This window comes from Accipiter gentilis, chromosome 29 (genome assembly GCF_929443795.1).
Source record: "Accipiter gentilis chromosome 29, bAccGen1.1, whole genome shotgun sequence".
Taxonomy (NCBI): domain Eukaryota; kingdom Metazoa; phylum Chordata; class Aves; order Accipitriformes; family Accipitridae; genus Astur; species Astur gentilis.
Window position 1 is genome coordinate 7,524,787 of NC_064908.1, and position 21,725 is coordinate 7,546,511.

General features: G+C 46.0%; 2 protein-coding genes across 3 annotated transcripts in view; both read right to left on the reverse strand.

The window, feature by feature from the left end:
- The window catches only part of IPO9 (importin 9), a 38,852-nt gene extending 31,581 nt beyond the window's left edge, over positions 1 to 7,271 (reverse strand). Inside the window, exon 1 of the mRNA XM_049832112.1 lies at positions 7,076 to 7,271. Coding sequence (XP_049688069.1) covers positions 7,076 to 7,271 — 196 coding nt within the window. The remainder of the gene's footprint in view (positions 1 to 7,075) is intronic.
- A 9,075-nt stretch (positions 7,272 to 16,346) lies between these two features.
- The window catches only part of KDM5B (lysine demethylase 5B), a 57,929-nt gene continuing 52,550 nt past the window's right edge, over positions 16,347 to 21,725 (reverse strand). For both annotated transcript variants that reach the window (XM_049832369.1, XM_049832368.1), the window contains exons 24-27: positions 19,852 to 19,963; positions 18,310 to 18,464; positions 17,459 to 17,785; positions 16,347 to 16,771 (exon numbers count right to left, since the gene is read on the reverse strand). In XM_049832369.1, coding sequence (XP_049688326.1) covers positions 16,634 to 16,771; positions 17,459 to 17,785; positions 18,310 to 18,464; positions 19,852 to 19,963 — 732 coding nt within the window. In that variant the 3' untranslated portion in view covers positions 16,347 to 16,633. The remainder of the gene's footprint in view (positions 16,772 to 17,458; positions 17,786 to 18,309; positions 18,465 to 19,851; positions 19,964 to 21,725) is intronic.

Sequence of the window (21,725 nt, forward strand, 5' to 3'; positions counted from 1 at the left end):
CCTAATGTTTAGGCATAGTTTTTACACACTACAAATGTGCTGCTTTGAGGAAATTCTTCAGCATCCATCATGATGTTCAGCGACTACTCCAAAAGCACTCTTTTTTTCAGCACACCTCTGAAAACTACAACCGTATTTTCCTCATTTCTCAGCAAAGGACAGAAACATTAAGGCCAGTCTTCCCCAGCATCTGTGATGGCTTTAGTTATCTCACTTTAAATCCCTTCTTCACAACTTCTCACTACACTCAACACGTCTGCAGCATTTCACAGTGCAAATAACAGCATTTGCTGCTGTGAATAACCTTTCTTCCTGAAAGACAGGTATCTCATGTGTCTCAATGTGGACATTTCTTGTTTTGATTTCCCTGTTAAAAATTCAGTTCAATGTAAAAATGTTAACTCCTGTTAAAAATTCAGCTCAATTTATCCATTCACAGGATTTCCACCTATTTCTGCCCATCACCTGCTCTACTATGATTCAAGTTACAGCCAAGAGACCACCATACAATCACATATTGTGGTCATGTTTGTAAATTCTCCAGAAACTCTCCTTCCACACAATACTTGTTTTTTATGGCATGAAATCATGTATTCAAAGAGGCATGCAACGCAATACAGAAATTATTCTCAAAGCCGTATGCATTAAGACATTTATGTTGGGAAGGAGTCAACCATAAGCAAAACCATGCTGAACTGGTGAAGCACAAGTGATGCTACAAGTTTCATGCTACCATTGTACCTATAGCTGTTCTCCTGATACAAATGGCAGCAAACTGTACCATGCAAATATCATCTGAGAATCAATGGAGTTTTAAAGCATCAAACTAAATGCGTTGAGCCACCTACTCTGGAAGAGAAGATATTGAAAGAACATTTACAAGACCCGCAAAGCCAGCATTCAAATCTGAGATCACGTTCAAATCAAAGCATTGGTTGTCTCCTACATAGGACTAGTCTCAAACATGATGGACAAGAAACTTTAAAGAGGGTCAGCGTGCCCAGACTGACACATGAGCCAATTTACCAAGGTCAGCACCATCTTCACAGCCACCTGCATATCTCAGCTTCTGGCAACAAACGACCTTTGCAAAGGACTGAGCTGAAGACACCTTTTCATACACAAGATGTCACAACATAAGCCACGCTGAAGACAGCCTTATAAATGCCTTGTCTACCTGCAAAAGGACAAACAGAAACACATAATGTAGACAGGCAAAAGAAAGGCAATTCTCCAGCCTGGAGCCATTCATCTATCACCACCACATTTCCAGAGCACAAGAGCTGATAGCTCAGAGACTTACTACGGGCATCATAAAACATCAAACTTACTATCTAACCAGGCAAACAGGTAGCAGTATTTTTCAACTGTGTAAGAAGCTGGCATTAAAACTCCTTATCAGCATGATTTAGAGGAATGTGTTACAGACACTGCTCCTCTTCACAGGGTCAAGATACAATCCCTCCTGGTGGACATGCACCTCCTTCAGAGTGACACTGTCCCTGCTCTGACATTCCTGGAGATGGCTTGGCCTCCATACATGTTCTCTAATATACAGAATTATTCTCAAGTCATATGATGTCAGCCATAGTGCACACACATATACCACCAGATGTGGTATATGATGTTATCTGGACAGACCAGATAAAGGGGGAATGGAAACATTATCTCTAGCTTACTGGGAAAAGTCAGTGGCGGAGTTGAGCCAAGTTAGATGCATGCACAGCAGCACCGCTCCACAACCTGGAGCTCTCATTTCCTCTGCCTTCCCCCTGAACAGTGTCAGGCATTGCTTTTATGTTCCATTAAAATCTAGAGACAACAAAGGTCACCAGGTGAACTTTCATCTTTCTAGAGACCAACAATAATGCATCTCCCTTCCCCAAGCTGTCTAGTGGTATCAATTCCCAGACTTTCTCAGCAGACAGAAGATGCAGAAGCAGGAAAGAGACTGAGTTGCTGGGCCCATGTTTGGAAGTTGCTAAAGGGTGACATGGCAGGAAGTAACTGCCACCATGTCCTTACGCCAGAGCTGATGTCCCGTATTCCTCCAGAATGGCTGTATCAAGTCAGACAGGAGACTCCTCTTGGACAGTTAGCCTGTTCCAGAGGCTTACCTCTAACTATGCATTTCTACCCATCCCCTTATACAAGCACTGGCAAGATCCACTATCAACCTGCTTCAGGATGCTTGACTGCACCCTCACAGAAAACTGAACCATCTCAACCTGGCTAAACCCCACATGGAGGAGAGTGGGTGCTAGCACGGGGCAGCATACAACACACAGGGACAGCTAACTGCTGCATTGGCTTACCTGTATTACACAACCCAACCTGCAAGCAGCTTAAGAAAAGAGGTGAGGGCAGAGCAACGCTTCCCCCAACACCCCCCCCTCTGAAATCCCGGCGTGAGGAATCTCCTGTAGGAGGTGTTGTATCCGACCACTGTGTTTAATGGCTCTTGATGAGCTTTTTCCTCCAGGAATGTCAAATGGTTTTTGATCCATTTCTACCTCTAACATCCAACAGCGATGAGTTCCATGTTTGCACACCAGAGGAAGGCACCTACTTCCTTCTGCTTGTTTCAGATTCATTTTCATCTGATCTTAGCGTTACAAGAAATCACAAATAACCACTCCTCACACACCTTCTCTGTCACTTATGATTTTAGAGCCTCCATCTCTGCTAACTCTTTCTCAGGCAGAAAAGTCAATGTATTCGCTCTTTCTGAGAATAGAAGCTTTTCCACACCTCTGTGAATGTCTCTGTGCTGCATTTTTACAGCTCTGCTTTATCCCTCCTGAGAGCAGCAAGTCAGTAATGCATGCGGCACTCAGACTGCAGAAGCACGAGGAATTTATGTCGTGCTTTGTTCTCTGTTCCCTCCTTAACAGTCCATTTGGCTTTCGGAGCACGGTAGAGCAGTGAATGGGTATTTTCAGGAAACTCTCCGCACTGACGATGGAATTTCTTCTCCCAGTACCAACAGTTAGGACAGCCGTTACTTTTTAAGGTATCATCTGGGCTGTCTCCTCCTCCCCCAGCATTACTTTGCTGACCAACACTGACCTACACCTACAGTTTTCACACTCAACTCACTCTTGTGGAATCATTCTGTAATTTTTGCCACCAATTCTCACTCTAGCCAGACTGAGCAGCACTATCAGCAACTTTGCCACACCACTCTTCACTCCTTTCCACATCAATTACAGATGTGCTGAGCAGTCCAGCTTCATGTGGGATTATCTCCCTGCCATGTGAAACATGACCAGTCACTTCTACCTCTTGTCTTCAAGCTTTTAATTGGTTATTAATTCAAGAGCTGTCCACAGCAGTTTAGTTTCTTCAAAAAGTTTCAGTAAGGGAATTTTCTAAAAGCTTTTTGGCAGTCCCAGGACTCCTTGAAAGAGCTATTCTATTAAACATAGACTGACTGCCACAACAATCTCATGTGTCCTGCTCTCCTCATTCCAACCCTTGACATAATTTTAACTATTACAGGCAGTGCAAAAGCCACACTGACTCACCTGTAAAAACCCCAACATTCACCACTCTGTTCCTCACCTTGGAGCCCTCATTGAAAGCTGTCCTGTGTTTACCAACTTATATTTATCTGGTCCCTAAGTGGCAAGTTTTACAGCACAATTTGTAGCACAGTAATTTAACGGTTGAGTCCCTTTAAAACTGTTGGAGATCCATCCTGTAGCACTTGCTGTTTAAAGTAAATTGATAAGAGAAACTGCTTCTACTCATGCTTCAACTTGATGTTGATTCTCCAACATGTCTCCTGTAGAGGCCCTTTCAATGTGGAAAGTTAAGTCAACATCAGCACAAGGAATTCAGCTTTTCTGCAGCCCTATACTCTTTGAATGTACCTTGCACCCTTCAGTCACCTGGTGGCTATGAACACACTCTGAAATGCTTTCGGCTTCTGCAACATTTGAAAGCATCGTAACTTTTTATGTCTTCAAAAAGTTCTTCCTCAATTTTTGTTTGCCCTACCTTCATTTATTGTTCATTAAAAGTGACAACACTTGTGCTCTTTTCTACTGCCCTCACTTTTACTTACAGCATCTTCTTCATGGTGCTTAATGATACTACATTTTTTGTTTCTTTAAAGGACTTCTGACACACATGATCTACATTTCTTTACCTCAACAATATGGTGTTGGCAAATGCTGTGTTCCTTTAGCTCCTCTTGGTTTTTGCAAGTTTCTCCATCCCAGACACAGCACAAAAAGGAGAATATAGGTTATTCCTCCTATGCTGCTTGACTAGGACAAGAGAGGAGGAATCGCAGAAGCACAGAACAATTGAGCTGAAAGAGACCTCAGGAGGTCTCCAGTCCAACCCCTGTGATCAAAGCAGCATCAGTAGCATCAAGTCAGGTTGCTCAGAGCATTTTCTAGGCAGGTCTTAAGAGATACTTCAGGACGGAAATGGCACAGTGTCTACAATCTGCTCCAAAGCTTGGTTCTCCTCACAGTGAAAAAAATTCCCCTTATATCCAGTCTGAACACCTTGTTTCAGTTTGTGCCTGTTTCCCTTCATCCTCTCCCACACCCCAGTGTCTCAACAACCTCCTCGTAGTTACCAGAAGCTGCTGCCAGATCCACCCCCAAAAGCCTCCTGGCTCCATATTGGAAAATCCCTCTCCCCGCAGCGCCTCCTCACACAGCAAGTGCTGCAGTTCCCCAGCCAACTTGATGGCCCTTTGCTGAACTCACTCCCATTTGTTGCTGTCTTTCTTGTACTGGGGGGGCGGGGGGGTGGGAGCAAAGCTGGACAAGTATTCTAGATGCGGTCTAACAAGAGCTGACTAGAGAGGGCTGATTGCTGTCCAGGATGCAGGTGGCCTCCAGGCCACACTGTGGGCCCTGTCCAGCTCACCAGCCACCAGGGTTTCCAGGCCCTTTGCTGCAAAGCTGCTCCCCAGCCAGCCCGTGCCTCGCTGCATCCCTGTGGTGGGTTCTCCTATCCCAGGCGCAGAACTTGGTATTGGTCCTTGCTGAATTTCAGGAGGTTCCTTTCAGTCCATTTCTGCAGGGCCCTCTGGACGGCAGCCCTGCCCTCAAGGACATCAACTGCCTCCCCTCCAGTTTGGTGTCACCTGCAAACTGCATGAGAGGGCATTCTGTAGCCTCCTCCAGGTCATGGGTACAGGTCCTGCAATAGACCCTTGCAGTTCTGGGACCACAACCGCAGAAAAGTATTGGGTGACTAGGATAATTGTGAAACAATGAAAAAATAGAAGTATAGATGACTCCACTCCTCTTGCCCTTAACGTTATCCACCAGATGTAATTCTGTTGCATTTCTGGGCTCTGAAAGGGACTTAGGGACATCCATCACCTACAGCCCTCTATATTCTTTTCTAGAAATCTGTTACCCAAACCATTACACAAACTTGATTTCATTTCTTCTGGTAAGATTCAGACTGTTTCAGGAAAAAAATGTTGCCACTGAAGAGCATGCTGACTGTAGTACCTTTGCAAGGCAAAGGCTCTACAGGTCAATGAGCCTCACAGCACTCCCAGATTCGTACTACTGCAATGCTGTCGAATCGCTCATTAAAACCTCCAATAGCTGTGGTGACAACACACAGATTTCCCTGTAATGCATCAAGGACAACTCAACCTGAGAGTGTTACAAGCACAGGCTAAGGGACTGGACAGTAAGAAACATTTTATAAAACAATCTGCCTTCCTTTCATCACCCCAGTCTCATTCCCAGAGTAATGTAATCACAGCACTATTCTTGACCCAGTCATGCCCTTACACCTTCCTTCTCTTTACCATAAACTTCCTTTGATAACATTTCTGAGCTAAAGTTCAGGAGCAGAAAGACTTTAAAACACCTCTCAAAACACTTTCAGAATGGCACAATCGGACGAAGGTAAGGTAAAATCTCCAGGAGGGTCCAAGAACAGCCAGCCCATCAAGCTGCCAGGCCACAGGTACAACTCAGGGCCAAGGGCTGCAGAGCTGCATTCTCCAGGGCTCAGCTCCCATCAGAGCAGACTACCTGCAATCTTCCAGTGGTTTCTACAGATTCCAGTTCTTTGGAATGGGTCATAAAATGTAAACTGAAGTGAAATAAAATGTTACCATCAATAGTTTTTTAAGTGTAGCTTCCACCCAAGAAAAGCAGCAAGTACATGAACTAGCTTAGTGCCACCATAAAAAGGCCAGATGAGTAATAGAATAATGAAAGACACTGCTTGAATATGGGGTGCTTGCTCTTTTAACCTCTGTCTTTTCAAAGCCAAAGGCTAGTTGCCACCCAGCTCCAGTGTCTTGCATGCCCTTAGTTCTCTGCAACAGACAATGGAGCCCTGGCATAGGGGTTTCACACAAGGCGAGGGTACAGCTACATCCTGACCACAGTCAACCTAAACCATACCAGGTACAGATGACGACCTGCAGGACGAGGGCACGCACAAGGGCACACATGTCCAGCGGGGAAGAGGATCACTGTGGGAGTGGGGCAGGGTCTGCGGACAAACGTGCAGTGGGAAGGCTCTCCGTGACCATCGTATGAGCAGCCCTGGAGACCTTGGCTCCGGCGGACAGAGGTGCCCAGAGCAACAGGCCTGCCGCTTCGCCACCCCACCTCCCCCTCCACGTCCTACCAGGAGTGAGCTCGGAGCGCTCCTCGGTCGCTCAGTTCTCACACAAAAACACGCCGTCCCACGGCCGTTCCCCACGCTGTCCCACGGCCGTCTCCCTCCCGTCCCACCGACCAGAGCGGCGCCTCGAAGGAATCCTGCTGCGGCTTTGCCCGGTGACCTCCGCTGCAGGCCGGAGACAGCCCTAGCGATGTCCCACCGGCGAGCCCGCAGCTGAACTCCCGAGGCGAGGCAGGGGCTGCTCTAGAGACACCGGGCACACGCCGACAGACGGCCGGAAAGCCGCCGCCGGCCCGAGCGCTGAAGCTGGAAGTTTTGGCCGAGGCCAACACACAGCCACGAGGCGCCGGTACCGGGAAACGCTGGGGGAGGAGCAGCGGCGGCCTTTATCCACCCGGACACCGCCATCCCGCCCCGGTCCCCTCAGCGCGGCCCGGCCCTCACTCACCCTCCGTCACCTCCAGCACCTTCACCTGCTCCTCAGCGGCGGCGCGCACCGCCTGCACCGGGCACAGGATCCCCGTCAGCGTCTCCACCAGCGCTTCCTTCAGACCCTGCGCCACCGGCCCCGGTCCCGGCCCACCACCACCCCCAACGCTACCGCCGCCTCCGCCGCCGCCGCCCGCCGCCGCCGCGCCCGCCATCGCCGTTTCCCCCCCCCCCCCCCCCCCCCGGCTTCGCCACTGCGCGCGGGCTACGGGCCGCCGCGCGCGCCAAACGCACGGCACGCACGCAAGCGCGTGCGAGCGAGGCCGAGCGCCCCACCTCGCAGAGAGGGCGGAGGGGAAAGGGGCGGGCTCCGCGCAGCTGCTGACAGCGCCCCCCGGCGGCTCGGAGGGAGCGGTGGCTGCGGAGAGGGGGACGGCGGCAAAATGGCGGCGGCGGCACCGGCACCGGCGGCACCGGCACCTGGGCCCGGGGCAGAGCCCGGGCGCTGCCTCCGCCCCAGGGCGGCCTGGCGGACCCCGGAGCAGGAGCCCGAGAGGCCCCTTTGTGCTTCAGGGCCGAGCATGTCCTCAGACCCCGGGGGAGTTCCTGTCATGGCGGGGGTCAGTCAGAGCCCAGGAAAAAGGGTTTAGACTCTTACACCGTCTTTTCCCACCTATATCGGTGGCGAGGTCCCATCGTGAGCCTTGAGGAGCCTTCAAGAGCTGGGTGAAGCTGCTCAGGGCCTGGGGGTGTGGGGGGACGGGTATGCCGAAGGGCCAGGTGCAGCCACCTGGGCCAAACCAGCTTAGTTCTGCTTTTAAGGGGTGCGAAGGTCACCCTTGGGCCTCAGAGGTTTCCTTGCAAAGACATTGAGATGGTGCCACACAAAAGAGGTTTGAGTCCTTCCCGCCCCACTTCTGCATGTGATTTCTGTGCAGAAGCCATGAGGGGACAGGCGGTGGCACTGCTTCAAGGCAGCACTTTTACCAGGCACCATAATGGTCCTCTGGCTCAAAGCAGCTTGAGCACAAGGGACAGGGCCAACCCTGTGGGCAGCTGCGCTCTCGTCCCCAGGGCAGGTAGCCTGTCTGCTACTGCAGAGGCAGTGGCTCAGGCTACAGGCATGCTGCTCCAGGGCAGAAGTGGAAGGTAAATTAAGCCTCAAGTTCTTGATTCAGGTTTGAATAGTGCTGTACATGGTGCTCAGGGGAAGCAAAAGGAAGCAGGCTACTGTCGCTCTGCATCAGGAACAAGGCAGCTGTAGATGGTCTCGAGCTGTAAGCAAAGCAAGAGCCACACATAATGCAGGGGAGCGAAGTAATGCTCCGTCTCCATCTCCGTTATCTACAACTATTTATTTAGGAAGTATAGGCAATTTTACAAATTATTACAAGTACCAAAAAGCAGTATTAACACATACAAAATGGGCTTCTTACACGAGGGACGGTGGTGGAGTTTGGAGTTGCGTTTTGGCATGATGCTAGCAGGTCCGAGGAAGCAGGTCTCGTGCATGGCGCTCCTGGGGATTTTTCTGGCCCTGGCTATTCGGTCATTAACTCCCCTGCAGCAAGACCCCCAGGAGTAGGACAGCAATTTGTGTATAAACACAGTCCAGTACCAGGGGTGAACCTGGGAAGCACGACAGAGATACCAGTCATGTTACATACTCCCCATGCTGCCACTGGCTGCGTTACACACTTCTTACTCCTTCCCTACAGGTCTCTTACGACTTAGACTCCCTCCAGCCTGGGGGAACTTCTTTTTCCAGAGAAAGCCTGTCATTATTCTGGTCACTGTGAGGGACTGTTTTCCTTGCCCACAATACTTTATGCTTGAAAGCTGCTTGAGGGTTATCAAGTGATTACCTGGTAACAGATGTGCTACCATGAGGAATATTTGGTTTTTAGTCTTGTCCTGGTGCTATTTAACAATTAAGCATACCTCATCACCAGTGCACAAGTCTTATTACCCTCCTAGAGACATCCTTTCCCCATCCACCCATTGCTTTTTTTGCATATTTTGTTATATTCCAAACCAGCTTTGCTGACCTCTTCCGAGCTGGAGTCCGTTCCTCTGGGATAACATGTCCAGTCACGTTCTCTCCCATGAATATATTTTTAAACATTCTTGTCAAGAGCAACACAAGCAAATGCTCCTATGCATGTAACTTTTGCAGCCTGAGTTCAAGATTTTCTCTACAAGTAGAAAGAGCAACTTGAGATACTACAGAAACACAAGGTGGGTTCAGCTCCCTACAGCCACAGTGCGGCAGTGAGTGTCCCGCTGCACACCAGTGCTTCCACCCATCCTGCAGCCCCACAGCTGCCCTGTCCCTGCCTCGCTCCAGCCCTTCCCCTCCACCAGCACAAGGGCTGGATAGCCAAACCACTGATGGGACAGGAACCCTGCTTGGTCAGCACTAATCCACATCCCCTTCGAGAGCAGGAGCTCCTTCTTTCTGCACAGCCCTTACACTGGCTGGGGCCCTTCCTGTGACTGCCTCAGCCCTGCCCAGGCAGCCACAGCTCTTCAGAGGATGACTTCACATCCAAAACAGGCAGTCAGGGGAGGTGGCATGAACCAGAAGCTCCTCTGTGCTTAGACTAGATGCTGTCCAGACAGCTTCAGTTAGATGAAATCAATCCAACACGACAGTTATAAAAATGTCCTGCACAACATGAAGTTACATTTTCTTCTGCAAAAGTTAGGCAAGTTGGGGTGATGGATCCCATCTTTCCTCCTAAACTGAACAGGGCCAGGGCATGGGCTCAGGCAATGCCCAGCACTCCCCATGTCCCGTGCCAAGCTATGCTCTCCCTGGCAGTGGCAGGCAGGCTGGGGACAGCAGAGGTCATTCCCAATCAGCAGCGTGGGTACAACCAATTTAGGTTGGTATTTTTGTGGGGAGAGGGGAGAAGAGCAGACTTCAGCCACGCCGCTCGCACCCAAAGGGAGAGATGGGGCCTTGGCACTGAACAGCATGGCCAGGGTGTGCACACCCTCCTGTTCCTCCGGCCTGCCCCGGTCATTGCTAGTGCCAGAGAAAGTTCTCCACAAGGTGAATAAAGATTATTTTTCTCTCTTGTTCTTCCCAATCAAAAATGCTGCTTCTGCTGGAGGAACAAATACATATTTATGCAGGATGTAACTTCTGCTAGCCCAGGGTCATCTGCTCATCTTTGCACTGTCCTAGTATTTTGGCTTAGTGGAAAATATAAGTGAATTCCTACTGCACCAAAATCAGCAAGGCAGGCCCAGGACTGTCACACCAGACTTTCCATTGGCACCCTGTGCTGGCTGGCTAACATCAGAACCAACACATCTGTGCAAGCATTTGTCATCATTTTTGTCCTTTCTAAACAATCAGAACCGTTTCCTCTGTGCTTACTAACCTTTTGCAGAAAATGAGGACACAGTTCAGGGACAGGAGGGATATCCCAGAGCAATGCTTGTCTAACCTATAATCCTTTTTGCTCAAGTGATCGTACAACTGCTCTGAATGCTCCAACTTGTCCTTCCATGTTTGTAGAAATTACATTTATTTGAATCTTCCAGGCTTTTTCATGTTTGAATTCCCATCTGTTTTGTACATTGCATGGTCTCTTCACACGTTTTCTGCAAAGCCAGCAAACCTAGAACTTGCCTTTCAAATGCCATACATTTTTCCTCAAAGCTGAATAGGTTCTGACGTTTGTCTTTTCTTTTGACATGCTTTAGGGAAGAAAGTTCAGTCACCACAAAAAGATTATATTCTTAGGATGAAAAGATATTTTGTGATGAATTGTTTCCTCCTGTGATGCTTCAACTCACAGGCAAGGCACACAAGCCCTCAAGCTCCCCTGTGGACCCCTGCCAAGGAAGACCCCACAAAGATGTGCAGCTGACATGGGACTGCTGTAACCAGCAAAAATCCTCCAAGAGAAACCAGGGCCAGCACAAGGAACAGGCACAGCATCATCCCAAATTACAAGGCATTAGCCAGGGACATGACATGGTACATGCCTGACCTGTCTCCCACTTGGTTAAAATTTAACTCCAGGCAGCAACAAGAATGTGAAACCCCAAAAGCCCAACAGACACTAAAGCTGCCCAAACACCCCACAAATACTCTCCAACATTGGTTTTGTTCTCAACAAACCCTGGGTGATGGAGATACTCTTTGAGCAAACTGCATGTTCTGTAGACGGGGAGCTACTGTTTTTACTACTTCTTATAAAATATTTATATATTTTTAGATGCCCAGCTCACACAGATTTCAGGAGGCAAGCACACACACACATAAAATCTAGCCCAGTATTATGATTAAACAGCCAAGTACCTTTAAAAACATAACTTTTAAGTAGTAGGATTAACAAACATTTCAGAACTTGAATAACTAAGGTACATAAGGTACCTTCATGAAGCTGCACCTCTTTTAATTTAGGTTATGTCACTATTTCTTGTCAACCACCTTTCAGCAACCCTTCCTCTCAGCACTTGGAATTTTGGACCCAGCAGCGTATCACATCATCACATGTGCTTTTATTTTTTTCATAAAATATTTGTTCCTTCTACCCAAGATCTTTTTACTTGAACCCATTGATATAATTTTTGTCTGTCTCGAATAGAAGCTGAGTGTTGAACCTGCAGTACTATTAATGTAGTGTGACTGCTTTATCTCCTCTTCCAGACACAGCTTTTATTTTTATTGATGCTCTTCTTGGTGCAGGGCTCTTGCCTTCAGAGAGTGACATGTTTACATCCTAGGGGAGAACTCTCAATATGCAGTGAACAAGCTCACTTCTGAAGAAAGGATAAAGCTATTTTTCAAGGCTGTGCCTCAACCATTCTCTTGGAAAAACACATTCATTTCTAGACTCATACAAGAGTCATCTCAGCTCCTTAATGTTGCTTACAGGTAGCTGCTAGTGTATGTATTCTGGAGACCTTCCCTTCCTAAATCCAGTGTGAGATGTGTAGTCATGTCCTACAAACACATCTCCTACTGCAGATACAGGAGCTGAAAGACTCATCGTTGCTCTGCTCTTTGTTGATCTGTTGTCTGCCCTGGTAGGGATCTGGCCTACAGCTGAAGTCCCTTGCTGTAACTCTTCTCCCCGAAACGCACTAATGCTTGAACAGTCATCCACGCATCAGTCAGCTGGAACACAAAACAGCTTTTCTGTCAAGCTGTAAAATTGTTTGTTATTGCATTGTTTCCTTGAATAGATATGTATTTAGTCAGTATTAGACAACCGCCCTGCCACCGCATCCTTGGGTCAGGCTAACAAATGACTTGCTGAAGTCCCACAATGCACAAAGACAACATTTCAGTTCTGTTTTTCCCCTCTTGGTGCTGCTGAACATGTAAACACATGACTCCACAGCTGTAAAGGGAACATTCCCCTTCCCTGAATCAATTGTTTGTATACCTGAATTTCAACTGTGTACAAAATATTAGGAACTGATGTGTTGTCCCTAAGAAATTACATCCTTTTCTGTATCTGGAACTCATTTTAATCCCTTAATAGCATACATTCCCATCTTCTCATCCCAGAGAAGAGGTGTCAGCATAGATCATCACCCAGAAGGTTCTGGGGAAGGGAAGGACTGTATTACTTTATGGTTTGAGACAAGAAGTTTATACCAAATCCTTGGCATGCTCTTTTCTCCACTTTGTTCCACACATTTTTGTCTTTGCTGGTGGCCAGTTGGGCTGACCACTGATCACATCAACAGTGCAATTCCAGCAGCAGTTTCTGCCTGTGGAGAATAAATGCTGTGTATGCGTTACCTGGGTGTGAGCAGAGGAAATGGATGGCACATTGGGTGGTGTAAGAAGAGCGTGAAGAAAACCAGCACCACTTTGACACCTTGGTTTAGCAAGTGTTGACACAACTGCCTAAAGTCTCTTTTGCCACCTGCAGAAGAAGCCTTCTGCAGAGATCCAAGGCTGCAGATCCCTGTGGATACCTGGCCACTGCTGTGGATCAGAGCACGCAGTGACAAATCTGATCACCCTAGTTTCCTACCTTCCTCGAAAGCTGCCGACCTTTGGAGTTTGGTTCCACAGCTCTTGGTGACTCTGGATTCAAGGCATCCCCAGCACGTGTTGGAGTCATGAAGCCATTTCATCCTGTTTGCTTCCGAAATGGAGAGCCAGGGCCTAAGGGCTGCCCCAGAGACAGCTCTTCTCTCAGACGCAGGTCAGAGTGCTGGAAAAGCCCAATTCAAACAATCTAGGAACTTTGCAACTAGGTCCTGGAAATGCACACCAATGGCCTCAGCACCATGGGCTTCAGTTTAAGACCAGAAATACGTGAAACCAAACCCTTGCCTCTCCTTCAGATCAATTATCTTACTGGTGCTGTATGTGACCACAGCCGATGCAGCTGGGCATATTAGTCTGTTCTGATGCTCCTCATGTGGCATGAGAAAGCGCACATCAAGCAGATTAAAGGCGGTACAACAGATACAATCCCAGCATCTGACAGATAGTACAGGGAGGCTTTAAATAAAACCAGATTCTTCAGCCTCAAATCCACAGGTAGGGTAACTAATTTGATTTTTGTCCTATTTTATGATTGAACTAATGTAGAGGCAATAAACTATTCTTTATTTAATAAAAAAATAGAATCTGAGGAATCTAGTGAAAAAAAAATTAAAAAACCCCAGCAGCAGAATGGTGTGGGAAGGACTTTTTTTTTTTTTTTTTTTTGACTTTTTTTTGGCTTGTTTTGGTTTATCCTCCAGAAATCCAGGATGGACAAGAAGAGGGTTGAAAGGGATGGCTGATCCTAACAAACCCTTCTGCTGAGTGTGTTCTGCCCTCATCATTTTCTCTGATGAATAATGTGCAAGGGATGGTCACAGAAGAGCCCGCCCTGAAGCAAACAACAAATCTCTTGCTTATTTAGTCTGACAAAGTCAAACCCAACCTAATCCAGTTTGAATTATCCTCATGGGGATGAAATCTAACGGGCACAGCCCCGTGGTGCAGCAGGCACCACCACCTCTGCAGCAACCTCCAGCCACCCATTCCTGAGGTCACAATTCCAGCAGGAAATAAAATGCAAATCCTTAAGCAGACATCCTGTACTGTAGACATAGGTCACCCAGGGACTGGGTTTTCTATTTCTTGAAAAATTTCAAGCAAAGATGTGGTAATTTCCAAAACATCATGCTCTAATTCTACTACATTCGTTAATCCTGATGAGAAATATTTGTGGTCCTGACAACAAAGTCACCTCTGGCATCTACAGTCCACAAAATTACAACTTTCCCTTGGCCCTATACTGAATCATCACACTAAACTTAATTGCATCATATCTCCTCTAGCACTTTTTGGTAAACAGCCATTTCTTCAACAGAAAAAAAATAAAAGGGATACTGTGAGAGAAACTTTTGTAATATTTTCAGCTACATCAAAACACTGTGCAAGCTCTTTCTATTTCAAGTTTGTTCATCTGCTCCCTTTAAAAGAAAGTTATTACACATCAGTTTTTTTCCACAGCTTGGACTGTTATCTTAGCCTTGCACAAAGACTTCGTCCAACCAAAAAAAAAAATTAATCACAAATTACAGTAAATAAAAAAGACAAGTCATACGATGGAAGCATATACACATTTAACTAATGTACATGCGGTCAGGTTGTCTTCCCCCACCACCACCGCTTTTAGACAAATCATCTATGGCAGGCTGAAGATTCTCTAACAGTTAAAAATCAACATGAGACTAAAAAACATACTCACGGTTAAAAAAAACCCCAAAACTCAAACCCCTGGGAAATCAAATTCCTGCACAGTTCTGACACCACACACAGATCCACCACGTCATTGTCAGCCACATACAGCTCAAAAGCTTTGCCCTACACCCAGTTACTCTGTGCACTTCTGTCCATAGGAAAAGGTCTCAAACCAGCAGGGAAAAATTTACCAGCAAATTCCTCTTGATAACGAACAGAGGGAATACCAATACTGCCACATGTTTGGTGATGACAGGATGTCATAAGGAGAGCGCGCTCTCTGATACGAAGATCTCCTAGACCTCCCATCTTCCAGGGCTCCACAAGTTCCACCTTTGGCAGGCCACAGAGCGCACATCACTGTCACCAAGCCATTTCCAAAGGAGCAACACCTATATTCTGCATTAGCAATTACTCTCCAAAGGGTTTCAGGTGTAGCCCCACATGGAGTGCCTTGCAGGCTTAAATAAACCACCTCTCCTCCTCAGAGGTCTAGTCCCCTCTGAGCCGGCACCACTATGCTACCACCTGCACTGCCCCTTCTTACCCACCACACTAAGGTCCCTAAACAGACTTGGATAGAATCATAACCAGTCCAGAAATGTCCTTATTCCTCACGTTTTTAGCCTAAATGCAAGCAGAAACAGTTGGAAAGAATCTGCGCATGGCCAGGCCGAGTGCTCTGTGGACCACCAGCACATGCTCTGCTGAACCAAGCTGCAATGCATACTGTGGGGAAAGTCTCTCCTTCCAAAGCCAGCTGGACAAGGCGGGCAGAAGAAGCTGTCCCACACGCGTGCCCCACATGCTTGCCCCCTGTGTGAAGCTCCCCATTCCTGCCCCTGCCAAATCACAAATCATAGTTTCAATCCTTTATTCACCCCACTTGCAAATAGTTTCAGATTTGGAAAAGCTTTGCAAAATTAAAAAGTTTTTTTTTTTTCTTTTTGGTGTAACATTTTGATCTGCCTTCTCCTTCCAAACCTGAATATACAAGTAAGGTAAGAAAATAACATGGCTTTTGCATTTCTTTTTTTAAAGATGGATTTCTCTTGAATAAGAGAACCAACCAATGCAATCAATATTGATCCAGAGGGAAATGAAACTGCATTTCAAGCTCTCTAAAAACACCAACATTTAATTTTATAACATAACCAGGGGTTTATTCCACAATATAAACTGCAACATTTGATACAAGCTACCCAAAAAAGGAGAAAGCCAAAATACAGCTGTGGCAATTACTTTACAGACCTTTTTTTTTTTTTCTCCTGTCTTCTACATCACTGGGCCATCAGTGACACTAGGATCTAACATTTGCTTTCTGTACATCAACCAATGCTAGAAGCAACACGCTGTTCAGAATTGTCATTCCAGTCACTGAAACCAGACATAGAAGTTATTGCTCAGATAAATAAACCTAATCTACGAAAAACAAAGTGGAAAAAAACTAAAGTCCCCAAAGAGTTAACAGAGTAAACAGGGATTTCCTCAAAAGAGGATTTATTGGAAAATTCATGGTGCAGGGTTTTTTGCACCTAAACCAAGCTGAATTAAATATGCCGGTAAATCCCAGAGAGGTAATTTAATGCTGTACAATAAAAGGTGCATGTTTCAAATGCCTTCCAAATTGGTGGAAACCCCTGCTAAACAGTCAGCATCTCAAACCTCAACAACCACAAACAGATCAAGGGAAAAATACAAAAGTGTCAAAAATTGTTTTGAGTTCTGGAAAATGATCCCATAAGGATAGAAGTAGCACCATTTGCAATCTGGTTCTTAAACCAGCCCCTGTGGCTTTATTGGAAAATTCTGATAACCTTCTTTACTCAAGTCCTGAATGGTTTATGGGGAGTTTTACTTCCGGTATTGAGAGTTCTTCCCAGTGCAGCTGATGCAGATGTAGTCCTCCTTCTCTGCCATTTCCGGAGAGATGCCCACGCACACTTGGTGGAACCACTGGTTGCAGCTGCCATCGCACTGGACCCAATCCACCTAATAAAGAACAGACATACTGGTGTTCAGAGAAGGACCAAGAAAACACACACAGCATTCATTAGTCATTTCTGGGCTCCTAATCTATTTAAATGAATGAGAAATGTCCCATTCTACAACTGGCTAGTGCTGGATATTCAACTCATGCTCACTGTGGACTCCTGCAGTCCAGCTCCTCGGAAGTCGAGAGAAAGCCACACTTCCCTTCATCTGTGCTGTTGCTTTCCCACCTATAGCAAGATTGTGGATGGTAACTTCACCACGGCCCGCCCAGGCACCTGGGGATGTCCCTCTTCTCCATTCTCCAGTATGAATGGACCTGCGCAGAGTTCCAAGGCACTGCCCCCATGCACAGAAAGGCTGCAACCCACAAAGTCTATCTACAGCCATATTTCAAGAGCAGAGATGAATACGGTGTCTGCACAGCCCCACCTCCTCCTTCCGATTCCATGCAGATGTTTTGATGTCCACCTGCCTTCCCCAGTCCCAGCTGCATGGCTGCTCTTGGAGAAGGCAGGAAGATCATTACTGAAGGTGTCCCAGCAGTGGCCGACATTGTCTCTGGGTTACCAAGTGCCTCATGCTCTCTTTGCAAATAGTGTTTATGCAGTCGAACAATTACAGGGCAGCTGAATGTCCTAGATCCCAGCATTCCGAACAGCACAGTGGGTCTCTGCCTCTACTGACCTCATCTCCCTCAGGCTGGAGACAATTCACAGCAGGGCAGATGGCATCTTCATCCTCAGAGTCCTCCTGCTCAGAGAATGACACGTCTGAGGGAAGCAAGTGGCTTTCACTAGAACGCTGCATCTCAAAGAGACGCTCCCGCTCCCTCTCCAGTTTGTTAGTGCAGAGATCCTTTGAGTGATTCAGTTTCAGTTTCTTCTTTTTGGGTGTTCTCATTTTTTTTACTCTTGCTCTCTTCTCATCACAGAAGCTCTCTCTCTCAAAACGCCGCTTCAGTTTTCTTTCCATGTAACTAATTCCATCTTTTTTTCCTCGGCAACACTCATTCTATGGAAAGATATTTTAGCAAAATTGTAAGTGTGCAACTAACACTCATTATCCTGTTATTCCATACCCTCCTTTTAGGAATAGGCTTAAGTAAAAGTGCAGAGTTTGAGAGAGTGCTGCCTTTTCAGCAGAACTGGGATGTGTAAGGGGAGCAAAGGATAGAGTCACACCTCAGTGACAGAATTATTCTCATTTCCTGCCTGAGTCCAGTGATTCAGAGGCAGCTCTCTCAGAAAGCCTCTTCAACACAGGACAAGAGTCAAATTAGGATAGACGTATTTAAAATACAGAGAGTGACCATAAAAAAAACAGATTCAAATTGAAAAAATGCACGAGGCCACAAATTATATTCAATAGTTTGTAACAAATTCGTTAACTTATCAAATTCTTGACCCCTTTTGAACAAGGAAAACGTATTTTCATAGAAGTACAGCCACACACAAACCTCTTTGTAAAGCTTATGGGTTCAGGCAGAGCTCTACTCCAACGTGACCCCAAGCTCATTGCTGTTGTCAGACACTTGCCTTTTCATTTGTCGGTCCAACAGATGACCTCTGCTCTGTCTGCAAAACAGGGCTTTGCTTTGTGAATAGGATCTGGTACAGCTCCTGTATTTCAGGAAGAGAAACCTGTAGCAGCTGGGCTTCCATCATCAGCTCATCCAGCTCTGTGCTAATGACTATTATGAAAGACAGGGAGAGAGGAGAAAAGGAATTCTTCAGTGTCAGCACTGATAAGAACTGCACAGATAATGAAAATTCTTCTCTGGTAGCACATTAAAAAAAAACTGTGAAAGACTTTTTTAAATCTGCAACTGTATGAATTAACTCTTATCTATTCCCTCTTCACTGCTCATTTTTAATAGCAGGGTTAAAAAGAAAGATAAAGGCTTGCACAGAAGTGACTGCACTGTGGCTCAGTACCCTCCCATGATTGCATTTCTTGCTGCTTTGAGGATAAGTGTTTGCCATCATGCTTGGCAATTTTTTCTGCTTCTGCAGCTACAAGAAGCATGATGATCCCCTCACTAGCTAACAAGTGGGTAAGATGAACAAAGTGAGTAAAATCTGTAAGTGGAGCCAAGAGAGTAGAATAAGAAAAGCTGAGAGGATGAGCCTTGCAACTGAGTCCTGCTGTACAGTCACCACCCACTGCTGCTATCGAGCTTCAAAACTTCCATTGGGCTTCTGAAATAGTCACAGCTAGGGGAGGTGAAAATCATCATGTAAATAACAGCATTTTAATATAGTATTCAGTACAACTCAGATATGGCCTGAAAAATAAACCCAGTAGTATAAAGGACTGCCTTGTTTGATTTTAACTGTAACGTTAAACTGATACAAGTGTCTTGTGTAACATTAATATGGATTAAGCTGCACTGACTTGAACATATGAAGATAAGACCGGACCTGTGTCCCTGGAGCATTATGCATCAGGATGAAAGAAATGATAAAGAACTTCTTTTACAGTTGTAAAATGAGGCAATTTATAGCTTGTCTATGTTAGTCCAATAAATACAAAGTCTGAGCTAAGAAGCATGCAGAACCTGCACTGAGTGACCTGGAGCACAGCTGCAGCCACAGCAGCTAAGAAAACTCAAGTTTTCTTAGCAAAACTTATGTGGGCTTGTGTCCTATGGGTTAAGTACCCCATGGTCTCCAGCACTACTTCCCTATGTTGTTCCCATCCACCTCCTACAATTTCAGTGGTCTCTACCGTCCATTTCCCCCTCCTGCAGTCCGTTTGGCTGGCCACAGCCCACTGTGTCCGGTGCACGTGGGAAGCAGCCAGCTCTTGACCGATACCTCTTGTCCTACTGCGCCACATCTTTTCATTACATGTGGGAAATTTGTACTGTTGAGGAATTTACCCCTCTGCCAAAGCTGCACATTAAGTTCCAAAGCTGCTGAGGGGATGGAGAAGCAACCAGACACAAGGCACAGTCATGTGCCTCCCTGCCCCAGCCATCTCCTGTTGATCAGGACACCCTCTCTTCTCCACCAAACACAGGGAAAAAAAGGAAGAAAAAAAAAAAGAAAAAAAAAATCAAAGTGAAGATTACAAACCATGAAGTGGGATGCAGTGCTGTCCTGTAGAAAATGGAGAATGTAAATATATGGTTCTGTTATCCCAGTCATGAGGCATGGAGAATGACATTGCTCCAATTGTCTGGGAAACCTAGAAAACAAAACGAAACGCATAGATATTTTCACTGAACATGTAGTTTTGAAGTGTCAAATAACTGCAACAGAATCAATAATTGTTTCTCTTACAATTGCTTAAATCTTGCATTCCTGGAAACTGTTCAATCTAATACACCCAAACCCTTCATCCTACAGCTGGAAATAGGCAAAAGCAACTTTATTGCCAGAATTCTTAGCTGCGAATTATCTTTTCCACAGAGATCATAAACTGGCCCTAGCACACACAGCAGCATGCTCTACCAGAGGAGAACGAGCATGTGGAACGGAGACAACACAGGCAGAGTCCCTGTAGGGACAATCCCGGACATGTGGAGGCGAGGTCTTCAGCTCTAGAATTGACTCCCGGTAAGTATCACAGTTTCCTCCTTTTGTTCACAACAAAGAAGCAATTTCTCACTGCCTTCACCCAATGAGACACCAAGCTGTTCTGAAGCACTTCTCTTTACCTCAGCACACACAAAAGAAATGCCAATGGCAAAACACACGTGTACTTACGCAAAGGCCACTTAGGAAAGCCAGCAAGTCTCAGTTTTGGACTCTTGAGTGTCAGAAAGGCATCTCACCAGATGCCTTCCAAAATATCATCTACCTCACTAATTCAAATCTCTGGGTCCCTTTCAAGATCTGGCTTTCATCAGTTCTCATAGCTGTTTTTCAAACTCATCTAAATGCTCCACATTCTTCACTTTGGCCAGTGCCAAAGAAGCCCAACCCCAGTGGTTACTGCTATGAGCTTCTCCGGAGGAATAAGCATGTTTGATTATCCCAGATAACAGGGAAAACAGAATTGTTACAGGACAGGACAGCAATGCCGAGACACTGAATTCACTGAAAAACCACCTCAAATCCATTGAGACCCAAGTTTTAGCTCAGCACCTGTGCCAAGATGGCTCTGGAGGACACCTCTGACCTGCCCTTAGTACCACTGTCTCCAGGAAGGCTCCTTAGCTCAGGCACAGTGAGGGACCCAAGCTGATGCATGTGGTCAGATGCTCTTCCACTGAGCTTCCCAGGGACCTCTGATTTGGGAAATGAGGTCACAAGGACCTCAACTAGCTCTGGTGGAATTACCTTGATTTAGGAGGTTTACTGACTTGAGCTCCAGACCACACAAAAATAGTTAGACTGCTTTCAGATTGGAGGAATGTCATGGTATCACACTGAGCTAATAAAGCTAAGCTTACTGTTTCTATTTCTGGCCCAAACATCAATTTATATGCCCAAAATCTTGCCCAGTTTTTTTCAGCTATACTAGTTGGTCTAGTAAAAAGATACCTTCAAACCTAAATTATCAGAAAAATTGTTAGATGCTTCAACATAGTTTTAATTTCTAAAACTAGGTTTGCCTATTTGAAAGATTTGGTCAACACGAGCAACTTGGAATAGCTGAGTTGCTTGAGAAACAGCTACAATACCTCTTCAAGCATGGGTGGCACATTTTATGGTTTAACATAACTGAGCTGAGAACATACACATACAAACTGCAACAGGGTTGCACTAGCAAAACTAAGGTGTTTCAATCTAAAAATAAAAGCAACAGTGCATTTCATTTTAGGGTGTTTTATGTTTTTTATGCTGCACAGACATTTTATTTCAGATTTTTTCTGCATTTATAATCTCAGGAAAACTAGAAATGCTTAACCCATTTCCCACTTTCCCTGCCCTTTTTGCTGAAAGATCTTTACTGGAGGAAGTTTGAAACTCCCTCATGATCACGCCTGAAACAGTTGCTGTAG